At 43.3% G+C, this 19126-nt stretch overlaps 1 protein-coding gene across 3 annotated transcripts in view; it reads right to left on the reverse strand.

Moving 5' to 3' along the window:
* LOC126330809 (cytochrome b5-related protein-like) overlaps nt 1–18899 on the reverse strand; it is a 33073-nt gene extending 14174 nt beyond the window's left edge. The window contains exons 1-2 of one of the 3 annotated variants that reach the window (XR_007563224.1): nt 18578–18607; nt 5834–6038 (exon numbers count right to left, since the gene is read on the reverse strand). Coding sequence is in view for 2 of the 3 variants with exons in the window: in XM_049996412.1 (XP_049852369.1) it covers nt 5834–6061 (228 nt within the window). In the remaining variant the exon portion in view is untranslated. Of the gene's footprint in view, nt 1–5833; nt 6077–18577 lie in introns of those variants that run through there. The other 2 variants (XM_049996418.1, XM_049996412.1) reach the window with 2 other exon arrangements.
* Nucleotides 18900–19126: the final 227 nt, after the last annotated feature.

The raw sequence follows: 19126 nt of genomic DNA on the forward strand, positions 1-19126 counted from the left end.
CGTAGGTCTCTAGAAGAGCGTAGCGTTACAAAGGATTGGAAAAGGGCACAGGTCATCCCCGTTTTCAAGAAGGGACGTCGAAGAGATGTGCAGAACTATACACCTATATCTTTAACGTCGATCAGTTGTAGAATTTTCGAACACGTATTATGTTCGAGTGTAATGACTTTTCTGGAGACTAGAAATCTAGTCTGTAGGAATCAGCATGGGTTTCGAAAAAGACGGTCGTGTGAAACCCAGCTCGCGCTATTCGTCCACGAGACTCAGAGGGCCATAGACACGGGTTCACAGATAGATGCCGTGTATCTCGACTTCCGCAAGGCGTTCGATACAATTCCCCACAGTCGTTTAATGAACAAAGTAAGAGCATATGGACTGCTAGACATATTGTGTGATTGGATTGAGGAGTTCCTAGATAACAGAACGCAGCATGTCATTCTCAATGGAGAGAAGTCTTCCGAAGTAAGAGTGATTTCAGGTGTGCCGCAGGGGACTGTCATAGGACCGTTGCTATTCACAATATACATAAATGACGTAGTGGATGACATCGGAAGTTCACTGAGGCTTTTTGCGGATGATGCTGTGGTGTATCGAGAGGTTGTAACAATGGAAAATTGTACTGTAATGCAGGAGGATCTGCAGCGAATTGACGCATGGTGCAGGGAATGGCAATTGAATCTCAATGTAGACAAGTGTATTGTGCTGCGAATACATAGAAAGATAGATTCCTTATCACTTAGCTACAAAATAGCTGGTCAGCAACTGGAAGCAGTTAATTCCACAAATTATCTGGGAGTAAGCATTAGGAATGATTTAAAATGGAATGATCACATAAAGTTGATCGTCGGTAAAGCAGATGCCAGACAGATTCATTGGATGAATCCTAAGGAAATGCAATCCGAAAACAAAGGAAGTAGGTTACAGTACGCTTGTTCGCCCACTGCTTGAATACTGCTCAGCAGTGTGGGATCCGTGCCAGATAGGGTTGATAGAAGAGATAGAGAAGATCCAACGGAGAGCACCGCGCTTCGTTACAGGATCATTTAGTAATAAAGCGTTACAGAGAGGATCCGTACCAGATAGGGTTGATAGAAGAGATAGAGAAGATCCAACGGAGAGCAGCGCGCTTCGTTACAGGATCATTTAGTAATCGCTAAAGCGTTACGGAGATGATAGATAAATTCCAGTGGAAGACTCTGCAGGAGAGACGCTCAGTAGCTCGGTACGGGCTTTTGTTTAAGTTTCGAGAACATACCTTCACCGAAGAGTCAAGCAGTATATTGCTCCCTACTACGTATATCCCGCGAAGAGACCATGAGGATAAAATCAGAGAGATTAGAGCCCACAAAGAATCATACCGACAATCCTTTCCACGAACAATACGAGACTGGAATAGAAGGGAGAACCGATAGCGTTACTCAGGGTACCCTCCGCCACACACCGTCAGGTGGCTTGCGGAGTATGGATGTAGATGTAGATGTAGATGTAGATACAGACACTGTCTGAGGCACTGAGAGAATCCGGTTGCTTTCAGATGAAAATAAATCGCTATAATAGAACAAAAAAGTCAAAATTGCACGTCCACCAAAGAGAGCAGGGTATGAACCAACTTTAAACAAGATTAATAGAGTTATCAAGCTGCAGATGCCGTTATGGATCGGATTAGGGTTCCCTAGAGTAAAGTTTGAAGATCTTTATCTACTGTAATATTTCTGTTGGATGTAGATTGAAAGTTTCGGGTTAATTTAGGGCTCAGAGATCGTCTGAGGTGCCCTAGTACAAGTGTACAAGTAACATAATCAAGAATTTTTGCTGAAATACGTGCTTTGAAATTCTGAAAGTAGCAGGAGTAAAATACAGATAGCAGAAGGTTATCTGCAACTTGTACAGAAACTAGACTGCAGTTACGGGAAACGAAGAACTATAAAGCACTCCGTCTTCTGGCCACAAGTGGCCCAGTGGGACCATCCGTTCGCCGTGTCATCCTCAGTTGAGGATGCGGATAGGAGGGGTGTGTGGTCAGCACATCGCTCTCCCGGTCGTTAAGATGGTTTTCTTTGACCGGAGCCGCTACTATTCGGTCGAGTAGCTCCTCAATTGGCATCACGAGGCTGAGTGCACCTCGAAAAATGGCAACAGCACATGGCAGCCTGGATGCTCACCCATCCAAGTGCCGGCCACGCCCGACAGCGCTTAACTTTGGTGATCTCACGGGAAACACTGTATCCACTGCGGTAAGGCCGTTGCCCGAAGAACTAGAAAGGGAAGCAGTTTTTGAGACGTTAAAGGTTTGTAACCGATACTCAGGGTTATTCTGTCAGTACAGTGACCAATCTGTGAAGGAAATCAAGGAGAAATTTGGAAGGAGAATTAAAGATCAGGAGGCTATATTAAAAAATTCAAGGTTACAATGAATATGGACAAAAGTACAATGTCAGTAATGTATGTACAGGGTGTTTCAAAAACGACCGGTATATTTGAAACGGCAATAAAAACTAAACGAGCAGCGATAGAAATACACCGTTTGTTGCAATATGCTTGGGACAACAGTACATTTTCAGGCGGACAAACTTTCGAAATTACAGTAGTTACAATTTTCAACAACAGATGGCGCTGCAAGTGATGTGAAAGATATAGAAGACAACGCAGTCTGTGGGTGCGCCATTCTGTACCTCGTCTTTCTGCTGTAAGCGTGTGCAGTTCACAACGTGCAAGTGTGCTGTGGACAACATGGTTTATTCCTTAGAACAGAGGATTTTTCTGGTGTTGGAATTCCACCGCCTAGAACACAGTGTTGTTGCAACAAGACGAAGTTTTCAACGGAGGTTTAATGTAACCAAAGCACCGAAAAGCGATACAATAAAGGATCTGTTTGAAAAATTTCAACGGACAGGGAACGTGACGGATGAACGTGCTGGAAAGGTAGGGCGACCGCGTACGGCAACCACAGAGGGCAATGCGCAGCTAGTGCAGCAGGTGATCCAACAGCGGCCTCGGGTTTCCGTTCGCCATGTTGCAGCTGCAGTCCAAATGACGCCAACGTCTACGTATCGTCTCATGCGCCAGAGTTTACACCTCTATCCATACAAAATTCAAACGCGGCAACCCCTCAGCGCCGCTACCATTGCTGCACGAGAGACATTCACTAACGATATAGTGCACAGGATTGATGACGGCGATATGCATGTGGGCAGCATTTGGTTTACTGACGAAGCTTATTTTTACCTGGACGGCTTCGTCAATAAACAGAACTGGCGCATATGGGGAACCGAAAAGCCCCATGTTGCAGTCCCATCGTCCCTGCATCCTCAAAAAGTACTGGTCTGGGCCGCCATTTCTTCCAAAGGAATCATTGGCCCATTTTTCAGATCCGAAATGACTACTGCATCACGCTATCTGGACATTCTTCGCGAATTTGTGGCGGTACAAACTGTCTTAGACGACACTGCGAACACCTCGTGGTTTATGCAAGATGGTGCCCGGCCACATCGCACGGCGTACGTCTTTAATTTCCTGAATGAATATTTCGATGATCGTGTGATTGCTTTGGGCTATCCGAAACATACAGGAGGCGGCGTGGATTGGCCTCCCTATTCGCCAGACATGAACCCCTGTGACTTCTTTCTGTGGGGACACTTGAAAGACCAGGTGTACCGCCAGAATCCAGAAACAATTGAACAGCTGAAGCAGTACATCTCATCTGTATGTGAAACCATTCCGCCAGACACGTTGTCAAAGGTTTCGGGTAATTTCATTCAGAGACTACGCCATATTATTGCTACGCATGGTGGATATGTGGAAAATATCGTACTATAGAGTTTCCCAGAACGCAGCGCCATCTGTTGTTGATAATTGTAACTACTGTAATTTCGAAAGTTTGACTGCCTGAAAATGTACTGTTGTCCCAAGCATTTTGCAACAAACGGTGTATTTCTATCGCTGCTCGTTTAGTTTTTATTGCCGTTTCAAATATACCGGTAATTTTTGAAACACCCTGTAGCTGCATTAAATAGGCGATTCTTAGGGATTTATATTAGGATATGAGACACTAAAAGTAGTAGATGAGTTTTCTATCGCCGCAGCAAAATATCTGACAATCATGGAGATCATAAAATGCAAACTGACAACAACATGAGAAGTGCTTATGCGAAAAAGCAATTTAGTATTGTCAAACATACTATTTAAATTTATTTTTATTTTTGTGGATGTCTATAACCTCAACGCATTTGGAAAACGAAAACATGTCCCAGGAACGCTGTATTCTTCTTATTATCTACGTGATTCACGGATTTCAACCTTTGGTCATTTTTCAAGCACGTATTAAATATAAATGTATGTCTTAGGAAATCCTTTCTGAAGGTATCTGTCTGGATTATCTTCCGCTGCAGTCAGCTTTTTAAACGCGGAATCTCTCCAGGAATTTCAGTCACCAACTGCACAAACCACTGATCCAGTCTGTAAGATTGTATGGTCACAACACTTGGACCACACACAAAAAAGATTTAAATAGCTTTCCCGTTTCCGTGCACAAAGTCTTAAGGAAAGTTTACGGTCAGTACGGTATTAGATCATGGAGGAGGGAGGATTCGTCGTAAGAGTGAGTCAGATGACGTTCAGAACGGCCGAGACATTGTAGGCCTGATGAGAACCAAGGTTTGTACAGGTCGGTCATCTAACTCAGATAAATAAACACCGATGGCTTTTGAATAACATGGATTTCACTCTCCTTGGAAGAAGACCACTAGGTAGGTCAAATAAAAGATGAAGACATGGTATCTATGAAGACTTGCTAAAAATCGCCATACACAGTAATTGGCAGCAAAAAGGAGAAAACAGAATCCAGTAAAAGAGAAGCTTTGTAGCTGCACGCTGTCCTCTAGGCCTGGTCGCACTAAGTAAGTAAGTATTTGGCTATATTGTCGTCATGTATGGTAGTCAAATGTGAACGATAAACAGTTCAGACAAGAAGGCGATAGAAGCTTTTGAAATGGGTTTATAGAGGAGAATGCTGAAAAGTAGGTGTCTGTATCTGATAACCAGAGGAGCACTGACGCGAACTGGGGAAAAAAGAAATTTATGTCACAGGTTGTCTAAAAGAAGGGAGTGGTTTGTACGACACGGGGTTGCGACACTTGAGCGGACTGACACTTCTGTAGAGAGCCTTTTCAGTGGACCCTAGGACTCTTGTTGGGATAAGCGGCTTTTCGCAGGTTGTCTGTTCGTGAACTGACGAATCCAACGAATGTGAAAACAAAGAATCTGTTTGTTGTGACAGACTGATCTGCTGCTATCCTGAAGTCTAGGTTACCTTGGAATGTGACAGCTTGGTTGTGAGATGGTGAAGATAATGCACGAGAAAGAAAAAGACTACTTGATGTGACTTGGGCTCCGGAGAAACATCAACACTTCCCTTCTCCACACAAGTGTCACTCCAGACAACGGTTCCTATATCGAAGGACGCACCCTGAGGCACTAAATAATCGTCAAGTTCGTAATGAAGGGGAAGTGTGTTTGGGTGGGAGAGGGGAGGAGGCATGGCTGAGGAGAGGGGAAGAGGGAGTAAAATATGTAGAGGAGGACCGAATATTGAATACAGAAGCAGGTTCAGATGAATGTTCGTAGCAGTGGATATGTGTACTGGAGAGCTGCACCAACCAGTCTTCAGACTGAAGACCACAATAACAGTCTAACTGCTGGGTGATAAATGGAAAGGTGAAAGTGATACTTCACTGTGTATTTGCGCTGTTTGAGGTAGGGGATCAACCCATTCCAAGCTAAGGCTAGATATCGGCACCGGCTGAAGCGTGGGCGTGGGTGCCGCTGTGCATCATACCTTGGTGAGTGTGATCCAGTCAGAGCCGCCGGGGTGCGTCTTCTCCCAGCCGGTGAGGTCGTAGAGGCGGTCGTGGACGCGCCACAACCCTTCGGCGCCGTCGTCCTCGCGCCGGCCCTGCAGCCACAGCCCTCCGGAGTGCAGCGGCACGTCACGGAGGGACGGGTACTTCCACAGTCCTGGCAGCGACGACTTGGGCTTCTCTCTACGCACACAGAAAACTTTCATTGCTGGCAACCGGAATAAAATAATAATTGGATCCTTTTACCGACCTCCCAATTGAGATGACACAGTTGCTGAAAGGTTCAAAGAAAACTTGAGTTTGATTTCAAACACGTACCGGACTTTTACGATAATAGTTGGTGGTGACTTTAATTTACCCTCAACATGTTGGCGAAAATACATGTTTAAGGAGATACGCATAAAATACCATCCGAAATTGTGCTAATCGCATTCTCTGAGAATTATTTCGAGCAATTAGTTCATGAGCCCAAGCGAATAGTAAACAGTTGTGAAAACACACTTGACCTCTTAGCAACAAATAACCCTGAGTTAATAACGAGCATCAAAACCGATCCAGGGATTAGTGAACACAGAGTTGTCGTAGCGAGATTGAATACTGTAATCCTCAAATCCTAGAAAAATAAGCGAAAAATATACCTATTCAAAAAAGCAGATAAAAATTCATTTTACGCCTTCCTAAGAGACAATCTCCACTCATTCCAAATTAATAATATTAGTGTAAACCAAATGTGGATTAAATTCAAAGAAATAGTATCGGCAGCAATTGAGATATTTATACCAAATACATTAACAAACGACCGAGCTGATCCTCCTTGGCACACAAAACAGGTTAGAACATTCTTACAAAAACAGCGAAACAAACATGCCAAATTTAAACAGACGCAAAATCCTCAAGATTGGCGATCTTTTACAGAAGCTCGATGTTTAGCGTGGACTTCATTGCGAGATGCTATAACAGTTTCCACAACGAAACTTTGTCTCGAAACCTGGCAAAAAATCGAAAGAGATTCTGGTCGTGTGTGAAGTATATTAGCGGCAAGAAACAATCAATGCCTTCTCTGCGCGATAGCAATGGAGATACTAAGGAAGACAGTGCTGCCAAAGCCGAGTTGCTAAACACAGCCTTCCGAAACGCCTTCACAAAAGAAGAGAAAGTAAATATTCCAGAATTCGAATCGAGAACAGCTGCCAACATGAGTAACGTAGAATTAAATATCCTCAGAGCAGTGAAGCAACTTAAATCACTTAATAAAAGCAAGTCTTCTGTTCCTAATTGGTATATAGTTTCAGCTTTTTACTACCCAATCTTCAGATCGCTGACCGACGTGTTGGAAGATTCTATTTCGCTTGTGATCAAAACAGGGGACAGCAATACGGATATCAGTAGATTTTTGCTACAGCGATCTGCCGACTCGGCAGATGATGGTTGAAGTTATCGCTATAGCAAAAATCTACGGATATCCGTATTGCTGGCTCCTGTTTTGATCACTACTAAGGTAGAATCTTCCAACACGTCGGTCAGGGGCCTGAAAATGGCTTAGTGAAACACTGAAACTGGTCGCCAAATAAAATGAGGTAGGAAACTAGACGGCTGAAAAGTGTTTAACTTGACACCCTGTATCACAGATAGAATGTTATGCTACAGCCCAGGGTTGGTTTCAGTATCAGCAATCAGAGTACTGACGGCGGTAGCAAACCGACCAAACCCATATATTGTAAGGATCATCCCAGCATTCCTCTAAAGTTATTGAGACAAAAGAAATAGCGAGCGTAAAAGAAGATGTTCAGACAAGACTATGAGATCTGATAGTCTTATCAATATTTGCCCACTATCTTAGCTGCTGTATCACTTCGTTCGCCGGCATAACGTGAAGTCGTGTTTATAGTCCACGGCTTCCTGTCATGGAAGCACCCAGTTGCACTATTCCACTTTCTTCTCACGGGCGAAAATAGACATTATTATCACGTGAAGGGGAACACCGATCAGTTTATGTCTGTCACACATCCAAACAAGCGCTTGCATCCTCATTCACGAAAGACATAGTTATATTTTCTGTTGTGTAGTGGTAAGGTGGTAAGTGGCTTAAGGGTATTTAGCGAAATAAAGCTGTATGACAGAGGCGTGTACGACGCGTTACACTCCGACCAACGTACTGTTCATTCATTAGGGAGTGAGGCAGTCACTGTGGCCACTCATAACCTAAGACAAGTGTGATCTTTGGGTACACAGTATCTATAAGCCAGTGCTAACCAGCAAGAAACCTCAAGTCGATCCATAACTGATGAGTTATTAGTAGAATGCCAATAGAAAGATTGTATCTCACACATAGGTTAATAAAAGGTCGTCAACAAAAGAATAGATTGGAAGCCCGCAATGCTCCGCTTCATTCTGAATACATCTCTAAGAGATCAATACGAGTTTCTGTTGGACTAAAAGCTTTTCTTAAATTAATGCCACCGCTGTGGTGCAAAATCCCTAATAAATAACCTTTATGCTGTAGCACTAAGGCCTCGCAAAACTGTACCATCTTCCTGGAAGCTAATACCTCAGGCGTATGGCTTACTCTGGTGATCCTAATACTTGCGCAGAGATTTAGCACACGCTGGTAGTTGCCAATAGCGCTTCAAATGCCACTAGCAAAATTGTTGTATTAATGCATGTTTTCGTACTTTGCTCACGAGAAAAACAGAATTGTCTTTCATCTTCAAAAATTGAAAGAGAGCCACTAGCACAGTCATTCGACGGTTAAATTTATAATTGAACCTACTCTTCGTATGTGCAATGACTATGAAGAAAATGTCAAATACACACTGAATTTACATTGGATATAATTTTCGAAATAAAAGCGGTAATTACTAATACTAGTACCACTGACCAGTCACATTAATGCGACCACCTGTTAAACGCATGAATAATCGCTTTTGGCAGCGGAGACTGATTCGAGATTTGCAGGAAGAGAGAGTGGAAAGGTACCGCAGGGATGTGCAGCTATGCCGACTCCAGTGCCGTGGTCAGCTGCACTAGGTTTCCCAGTTGAGGATCCATGGTGCAAACAGCCGGATCTGGGTGGGGAGTACGGTTAACTCATCCTGGAGCTCTTCAAACTATGCTCTTACGCTGTGACTGTGTGACACGCTGTATTGCCCTGCTAACGGATGCCATTGTGCCGAGGAAAACTCAACTACATGTACGGGTGCACGTGGTCCCCAAGGATGGACGTGTACTTCTATTGATCCATTGTGTCCTCCAGAATGACGATATCGGCCGGCCGGCGTGGCCGTGCGGTTCTAGGCGCTACAGTCTGGAGGCGAGCGACCGCTACGATCGCACGTTCGAATCGTGCCTTGGGCATGGATGTGTATGATGTCCTTAGGTTAGTTAGGTTTAATTAGTTCTAAGTTCTAGGCGACTGATGACCTCAGAAGTTAAGTCGCATAGTGCTCAGAGCCATTTGAACCATTTGACGAGATCAGCCAGGGAAAACCACGAAAACATTCCTCAGAATATAACGCTCCCTCCTGCGGGCTGGACCCTACCGACGGTTGTTTCAGGGTGATAGCCTTCACACGTTTCACGCCGTACGCGCCAACGGCCATCTGTCCAATGGAGCATAAAAAGTGAGTCATCACAAAAGGTCACCTGTCGCCACTCAGTGGACGTCCAGTTGTGCAAGTGGCGTGCAAATTGCAACCTCTATCGCCAATGAACAGCAGTCAGTATGGGTGAGTGAACCCAGGCACCTGCTGCAGAGGCCCGTACGCAGCAACTGTCTCTGAGGAGACTCTGATGGCAGCCTGTTGTTTCGTCTGGGCGGTCACTTGCTCAACACTTACACGTCCATTCACCCTTACACATTTCCGCATCTGTCTTTCACCTCTATCATCTATGGCCCGTGTTGCACTACGGATCACATAAGTACGTGTACCCATGGGGAGAGGTGCTGAAGCCTTCCTTCGCATGATCGGAGGCCGTGTCATGTGTAATGTGTTTGTCCTCAAGCATATATTTGATTTGCAATTTGGGCCTCCTGAACTGTGTTATAAGGTATTCTTGTACTCAGTTGTAAACCATTGATTTCCGGACCTATGTTTATTGCAACAATTTGTTTGTTCCATTGTCTTATACTCGCTCCGTTCTTTTGTACCTATGCATATTCTCACTCCCTTATCTCGCAGCCGCCACCCATTTCAGTCGAGGTTTAATGTCTTAGGTTAGCAGAGGGAGATTCTATATCGCATGCTCGACGATCCTCGTGTCTTCAGTAATCAGTTACCAGAGGACGTCACACAGTGTGATAAGGCATGTAGCAGAGGTCGTGTCCTGTCTCCCTCCCCGATAACCCTCGCCGACATCCTAGCAGCTTATCGTTGGCAAAATAGTTTATGTAAACGTTCCAGAAACGCAAGGAACGTGACTGCAGCTCACGTTAGTCCCTTGTATTTTCCATTTCATTGATTTTCAACATACAATTCTGTGCATTCTGCGATGCACAGCAAGAAGAATCTCGAAAGCAATAATGGATTTGTGCAGCGGTAGAGAAGCGTTCCTGAAATGGTCTTATCAAAAATACCAGAGACGATTCGTTTCTTAGGAGAGTGAGGCAGGTACACCACACATACTGAACAAGTCGTCCACTTTATAATATATGCACAAACACATACATTCGTCTTTCACTTTTGTGTGGCGCGTATTATCTCGGAAATAAATTAAAAATATTTCCCATCGCTGCTTCCGACCAAAATTTTTCAGAGGTTTCCCTCGATAGAAAACAGATGCCAGTACTCCCCCACTCCCTCCTTCGGCCCCACTACTAAGCTCGCCTGGCTGAAAACTCCCTGCATCTACGTGGAACCATTTGTTCCGGATAGAAAATGAAAAAGTTTTGTTTAATAAAAAGAACTGGTTTTTAGTTTATCTCCAACTCTCTCTAACAACGTTGCCGTCAACCAGACTTTAAACTCTGTCCAAGTACGTTCCAAACCGTCTGATTATTATTATTTTCGCCGATGACTCTCCTAAAAGAAGCCCTACACTGTCATTGATGACTAGCATTTTACCGTCGTTTGATGAGAGCCTTGCAAATGAAAATCAAATTATTCTCTAAAACTGTAAATGAAACTGCAATACGATCCGACACTTGACGGTTTTTTAACGAATGTCGTGTAGTCTCTTTTTAATACAAGTAATCAGGATTTCAACGGTATGTGGCGCAAGTGCATTCATGTAGATATCGCGATGTACTGTAGAAGCTGGTAAACTAACTAATAAGCGACGTAACGTATTGTATTTAAGGTATTTATAAATAATTACTTGCTTTATATATTTGAGTAATATCGTAAATCGAAGTATGAATTGCTTGTTTGAAAAAAAAATGTTATGGTGTCCATTTGTCTACGATTAACTGATTCTTTCTGCTTTTCATTGATAAATTTTATTGACCATAACTAAATTAAGGGGCGCATTATTTTTGCATTGATGAATATTACGAGGTATCATTAAGAGCCACGTACTTACGAAAGCATTTTGCACATGTAATGAAATATAGTTGAGACAGAGGTGATATGAGATTACATACCTAATTAGAATCAGTATGTTCATCACTTTGAGAAGATGAGATGTCAAGTGAATAGAAATAAGTGCGTTTAGACAAGAGGGCCTCTTGCTTAGGAATTAAGAATGCCAGTGCTGATAAATAAATTCTTACAAATTTACTACACTGTATTAAAAAACACTAACGCCGCATCACGTACTAGCACAAATAAGAAATGTATTCTTGGAGTATACAATACTCGCATGGTTCCTATACGCATATTTTGCGGCGAGAAGGTCCAGAAAAGTTATCAGAATACGCAAATGAAAACACCTGTCATGCGCACGCCCCAATGAAGTTGGTTTATACACGCCTGGTACACAGCTTTTCCTCCTCCAGCGTCTGCGACGTTCGCCATGACTGTCTCAATGCAGGATCGGGCTCTGCCTGTAAAGCTGTATTACAAGAATAATACCTGTGCACACGTCGCTCTGCAGAAGTTCCGGACACTGAAGGGTTTGAAGAAAGACATTGGTTCGATGACTGCCGTGGATCTGGAGAAAATGATTCGGAAATTAGAAAAGACTGGTTCTTTTGGTGTGCAACCTGGTACAGAGAGAAAACGAATTGATTAGACGTCACTGGAAGCAGTGGCCACAGCAATGCAGGAGGAGACGAGTGGTGGTGTGCAAACGTGTGGTACACGGAGAGTTGTCCGAACATTGGACATAGCCGTGAGCACGGTGCTTAAAATACTATGAAACATCCTTCTTTGCTATCCATTCAAACTTACCCGTGTGCACGAATTGCTTCCTGTTGACCAGCCAGCAAGAGAGACCTATGCTTTAGAATTTATTGCTCGCATGGAAGTGGACAATGATTGGCCGTGGAAGATTTTGTGGACAGACGAAGCCCACTTCCATCTGACATGATATGTCAATACACAGAACTGTCGAATATTGGCAACGGAAAATCCACACCAAATCAACCAGTACCACTTCATCCTAAAAAGGTCACTGTGTGGAGCGGGCTTACGGCATCATTTATCATAGGGACATATTTTTTCGAAGAGACAGGTGCTTCCGGTCCTTTTACATGTACCGTCACTAGTATGTGACTGTACCCAGTGTACATTTTGTTTAACGTCCGACATACACCTTAAGAATTGTTGTATATTTCATTTGTCATTTGTAGTCGACCGCTATTAAATTATGATGCTTAAAGCGCCATCTATTGCTACATTTTATAACTATTTATTTTTGTCTGCCATACGTTTTTCCCCTTCTCCGAAAAGATTCCGTTGCGGTTTGACATCATTTTGACCAGTGGTGTTATTTCCATAGCGGTTTGAAAGCTTAGCTTTAATTATATTACCCGGTTTATTTTTTTATCTTGGTATCAAACCGATGTTAATGAAACACCTTCTGACTGTGACAGAGATGACATTTTGAATTAACGAACTCGTTACTCTTCTGAAGCTTCATAGGCTCTAATTTAACTGCTATTCACATTCTAAAGCTGGTTTCTACCTTAATTTTCAACCTTTCATCTTTGACAAATATGAGGTATTTTGAAAGCAAACCAGAAAAACAACCGGTGATTGTAAAACTTAAACAACTGAATTTGCTTGCATTAGCACAGCTACAGGTCGAATAAAGTGGTAATATTCACCACTAGAATAAGTTTGTTCCGGTGGCATGGCACTTTCCGGTGCTAGTACAACAATCTACTAGCTGTTTCAAAGAAGACAAGAACAAATCTTGCACAGTTTGACCACTGCTACTGACTGCCAGGTAAGTATTCGTATAGGTATCTAGTAGTTGATCGTATTTACTACATTCACTAGTACACTCGGTAAAATAAACACGTCAAAAAAGTTGTGTATAACCTCGATTCCGAGAGTTCCGGAACCTGTACAGAAAATTGGAATAGAGATTAAAATAAACATCATTTCCACCCTTTTAATTGCTCACGAAAACCACACATTGCATTTTGTTCCTCCATACAGCGAGACCTTCAGAGGTGGTGGTACAGATTACTGTACACAACGGTACCTCTAATGCCCAGTAGCACGTCCTCTTGCATCGATGCATGCCTGTATTCGTCGTGGCACACTATCCACAAGTTCGTCAAGGCACTGTTCATGTCTGGAGAATATGCTCGCCACTCTCAGTCGAGCGATGTCGTCATCCTCAAGGAAGTCATTCACAAGATGTGCACGATGGGGGCGCGAATTGTCGTCCATGAAGACGAATGTCTCGCCAATATGCTGCCGATATGGTTGCACTGTCGGTCGAAGGATGGCACTCATGTATCGTACAGCCGTTACGGCGCTTTCCATGACCACCAGCGACGTACGTCGGCCCCACATAATGCCACCCCAAAACAGCAGGGAACCTCCACCTTGTTACACTCACTGGACAGTGTGTCTAAGGCGTTCAGCCCGACCGAGTTGCCTCCAAACATGTCTCCGACGATCGTCTGGTTGAAGTCATATGCGACACTCATCGGTAAAGAGAACGTGATGCCAATCCTGGGCGGTCCATTCGGCATGTTGTTGGCCCATCTGTACCGCACTGCATGGCGTCGTGATTGCAAAGATGGACCTCGCCGTAGACGTTGAGAGTGAAGCTGTCTATTGCGCAGTCTATTGCGTCGTAACACGACGTCCTGTGGCTGCACGAAAAGCATTGTTCAACATGGTGGCGTTGCTTTCAGGGTTCCTCCTAGCCATAATCCGGTAGGTAGCGCTCATCCACTGCAGTGGTAGCCCTTGGGCGGCCTGAGCGAGGCTTGTCAACTACAGTTCCTGTCTCTCTGTACCACCTCCATGTCCGAACAACATCGCTTTGGTTCGCTCAGAGACGCCTGGACACTTCGCTTGTGGAGAGCCTTTCCTGCCACAAAGTAACAATGCCGACGCGATCGAACCGCGGTATTGACTCTCTAGGCATGGATAAACTACAGACAATACTAGCATTGTACCTACTTCCTGATTTGTTTTTGTTTTGTTTTGCTTTAGGGCGCAAAAAACAACTGGGGTCATACGCGCCCAAATCAAAACTATAGAACATGAAGACAGAGAGAAGCTAAAAAAAGACTATACGTCTGTCCCAATTAACATAATAGAAGACAGCTAAAAACAGGCAAGTAGAAAAAGGGCTAAAAAAGACACCAGATAGAAGTGTAAGTCCAAAACTAAAAATTCAATGGCCTTCGCCATAATGCTTTGGCGAATAAGAGCAATAAGGCAAAGGCCATTTAATTTTTATGACTAGAATTGATCGACTGTCGGACCCCCTCCGTCTAATAGGCACTGCTCATGCACGATTGTTTACATCTTTGGGTGGGTTTAGTGACATCTCTGAACAGTCAAGGGGACTGTGTCTGTGACACAACATCCACAGTCAACATCTATCTTCATGAGTTCTGGGAATCGTGGTGATTCAAACCTTTTTTTTATGTGTGTACAATTCCCACAGGTACTTTGCTTTAACTGCCTAAGGATGCACTTATTCTAGAACATAAGACTTGGATTACCTTTACTCCGAATTTGATCTAAAACACTAAATGACAGCAGATACTCTTTAGTCGGTTCCGAAATCCAGCTGCATAGATGAAGATACGTGTTGCTGTGAACGATATAACCCAATTCCATCACATCCTATGTTCAGACGAAAAGAGCTCTGGAGAAGTGACCACCAGGACATGAAACCGACAGTAACAAAGCTAAATCTGTTGCTGGCCTCGACAAGTGTTATACGACATGGAGCAAAGCAATTTTTACGATATTTTTGGAAAAATTAATGAAACAATCAACGTAAACCTTTTTGCATGTTACTTGTTGATTCTTGGGCTACATTGTGTTCAAAATAAGATGAGTCGTTGACAGAAGTAGTGCAATCAGCAAATCTTATGTGAAATTAAAAAAAAAAAAAAAAAAAAAAAAACAAGTTTTCTTGATCTTTAGGCTATTGCACAGGTCGTAATATCACAGTTTTTTGAATTTTGATAAAATTATAGAATGGCGAATGTTTGAAACAATGATGTTCTTCTGTCGTGTGCTTTTGGTGTCTTTTCGCAATAACCGATGAGTAAATTAAATTTTTTAAAAATGCTTATTACTCCTTGTGAACATGCCTGAGAAGTAATTCAGCCAAATTTCAGAACCATATCTTTATAAGTAAGTGCGCCCTTAATCCATTCCTTCAGTTTGAAATGCACTGTGTTTCAAGCTGACGGAATGGACTGCGGGTGCATGAATAAAGATATCATTCTGAAATGTGGCTGAATTACTCCTCGGGAATGTCCGCAACGAGTAATAGGCTAATTTATTCATTAGTTACCGAAAAAAATGTGTCCAAAGAACACGACGAAACTACATCTTTGTTTCAACCTTTCGCCATTTTATTATTTTGTCAAATTCCAAAAACTGTATTATTACTCCGTGCGCATTGTCCTATAGATTAAAAAATGTTGTTTTTTTCACATCAGATACGATTTGCAAATGGCACGGCTTCCGTCATGGACTCACCTCAATTTGGGAAGAACCACTTAAATCCTGGCACGGGAGGGTTAATGATGAGTGACTTACTTTCGAAAAGTAAGGAAATATTGTCCAAGAGTAAACAAATAATGTGCAAAAAGATTTACGTTGATTGCTTCATTAGTTTTTCCAAGTTATCGTAAAAATCGCTTCTTTTAGAGTTTAGCTGATGAGAAAGGACCCTTAACAGCCAAGGACTGGAGTGACGTGAAACAAGGGGAACCAGGAGCGATGGATTCATATATTATGATACACTCTGTGGCTGTGAGGAACTACAGGATGCCCAACTCCCTCTCATCCGCAGGAAGCTGAACAAAGTTCGAACTGTGGACGATCTGTTCAGAACTATTCAAAAAGCTAGATTTTTGGGCTGTACGGACTATTTTCAGTTAGTGATCTTGCAGTCTATTCTTTTTATTTATTTTGATTGTATGTTTGATCTCCTTTGGTTATGTAATGCGTATATTTTTCCTTCTGTTAATGTTTTATTTTGTAATCTGATCATCAAATCGCGAAAATAGCAACAATTACTATTAATGTGTTGTGGTACATGTGGAATATGCGTCTGTGTTTTTCGAACTAGCAATTTCCACTGATGCACCAAAGAAAATGGTATAGGTACGCGTATTCAACTACAGACATATGTAAACAGGCAGAATACTGCGCTGAGGTCGGCAACGCCTATATAAGACAACAAGTGTCTCGTGCATTTGTTAGATGGTTTACTACTACTACAATGGCAGGTTATCAAGATTTAAGTGGATTTGAACGTAGTGTTATAGTCGGCGCACGAGCGATAGGGCACAGCATCCCCGAGGCAGCGACGAAGGGATTTTCCCGTAATACCATTTCAGGGAGTCACCGTGAATACTAGGAATCCGGTAAAACATCAAATCTCCGACATCGCTGCGGCCGGAAGAAGATCCTGCCAGAACGGGACCAACGACGACGGAAGAGAATAATTCAACGTGACAGAAGTGCAACCCTTCCACAAACTGCTGCAGATCTCAGTGCTGGCCCATCAACAAGTGTCAGCGAGCAAACCATTCAACGAAACGTCATCGATATGGGCTTTCGGAGCAGAAGGCCCATTCGTGTGCCCTTGATGACTGCACGACACAAAGCTTTACGTCTCGCCTGGGCTCGACAACACCGACTTTGGACTGGTGATGACTGGAAACATGTTGCCTGGTCGGACGAGTCTCGTTTCAAATTGTATCGAGCGGATGGACGAATAAGGGGATGAAGACAAACTCATGAATCAATGGACCATGCATGTTAGCACGGGACTGTTCAAGCTGATGGAGAATCTGTAATGGTGTGGGGCGTGTCCAATTGGAGTGATTTGGGACTCCTGATACGTCTAGGTACGACTCTAACAGGTGAACATCCTGTCTGATCACCTGCATCCATTAATGTCCATTGTGCATTCTGACGGGGACTTGTGCAATTCCAGCGGGACAATGCGACACCCCACTCTTCTAGAATTGCTACAGAGTGGCTTCAGGAACACTCCCCAGAGATTAACATTGTTGAGCATATCTGGGATGCCTTGCAATGCGCTGTTCAAAAGAGATCTCCACCCCTCGTAGTCTTACGTGTTTATGGACAGCCCTGCAGGATTCATGATGTCAATTCCCTCCAGCAATACTTCACCCCTCGTAGTCTTACGGGTTTATGGACAGCCCTGCAGAGTTCATGGTGTCAATTCCCTCCAGCACTACTTCAGACATTAGTCGAGTCCATGCTACGTTGTGTTGCCCCACTTCCGCGTGTTCGCGGGGGACCTACACTATATTAGGCAGGTGTACCAGTTTCTTTGGCTCGGTAGTGTATAACGGTACAATTTATTTAGTTAGCAATATCTATATAACTTTTCGACAACCTACGTTCTTCCTGAAAGTCGCCAATTACTGTTTCATACACGAGTATATTCTGTAATAGAGCAGGTTTTAGAGGTACTCATCAACGCAACACAATACAATAACAATACAATGAAGCATTTGGAAGTGTGACTGACAGATACGAGAGAAGACATGTAAACACTTTCAGTTTCATTGATACGACCTATACAGACAATATAATACACTGAGAGTTAGCTTGTCAGGCCAGTTTCTTCCAGCTTCCAAAGAAATTTAATGCACAAAGAATTACAACACAGAATAGCACCGAACAGGTTATAACAATTAACAGTCAGCTGGAGTACACGATTTTATCAATTATTTTATGGCCAAGTGGTGACAGGAATGACATCCGTCAGCAGAATACCTTGGCGTAAACTGAAAGTTAAATGGTACCTTTACATCATATTAAGGCTAATTATAGGAAAAATTTAACTTGTGTTGATGAACAGGGTCCCAAACAGCAGTGACAGACCACAGTCATAACCTGAAGACAATCCGTATCTCGCTTTCCTTTTCACAGTTAATTTACCAGAAATGTGAATGTTAATTGCGCATGAACACTTTTGGAGTAGGCGCCACTATTAACACACATAGAGGGAAGACTAGTTCTCAACTTGGTAATAGCTCTCTGTTAAACAATGTACTAGTAGGTCAGATTTTGCTTATAAAATGTAAATACAGTTTATGTGAGCTGAGTTCGACAACTCCATAATTTGTGGTGCAGGACACGGGCACTTACCCCTTCTCCATGGCGATTAGGGCTGGACTGACACGGGAGCCGATCTGCCTCACTTTTAATAACTACTTTGACGGCCAGTCGAGGTCACCGTATCAGCTGTCCTCTAATTGGAATGTTAAGCTAGTTCGAAATTAGCCGACGCTTATCAGTCAGTGGCACCGAGTAAACACGGGCTCCCCTCTCAGGCGTATCGCGCGCTCTTGCTTACAGAAACACGACCTGCTGACACTTGTCGTCAAAAATGACGCCAGCGCTGGGTGACGCGCTAAAAGGCAGGCGAGCCATCCACCAGAGGCTACGGCCACGCGAAGGATCGGTGAACTTTACGCACACAAAAAGAAGTAGCCTGCTCCACTTTTTCCCTAAATACGTAACCTTCACGAGATGGCACTAGATGTCGAGGAGCTACGTAACGATAAACCGGTTCTCTCTCGCCCTGTGACGGTTTAGCTATAATTGGACAAATTTAACTTTCCACAATCTTTTTGTACGTTTTTGAGATAAGTCTCTTAGCTCTAATAGCTTGAATACTGCTCAACAGTGTGGGAT

This window comes from Schistocerca gregaria, chromosome 2, assembly GCF_023897955.1.
Source record: "Schistocerca gregaria isolate iqSchGreg1 chromosome 2, iqSchGreg1.2, whole genome shotgun sequence".
NCBI classification, from domain to species: Eukaryota; Metazoa; Arthropoda; class Insecta; order Orthoptera; family Acrididae; genus Schistocerca; species Schistocerca gregaria.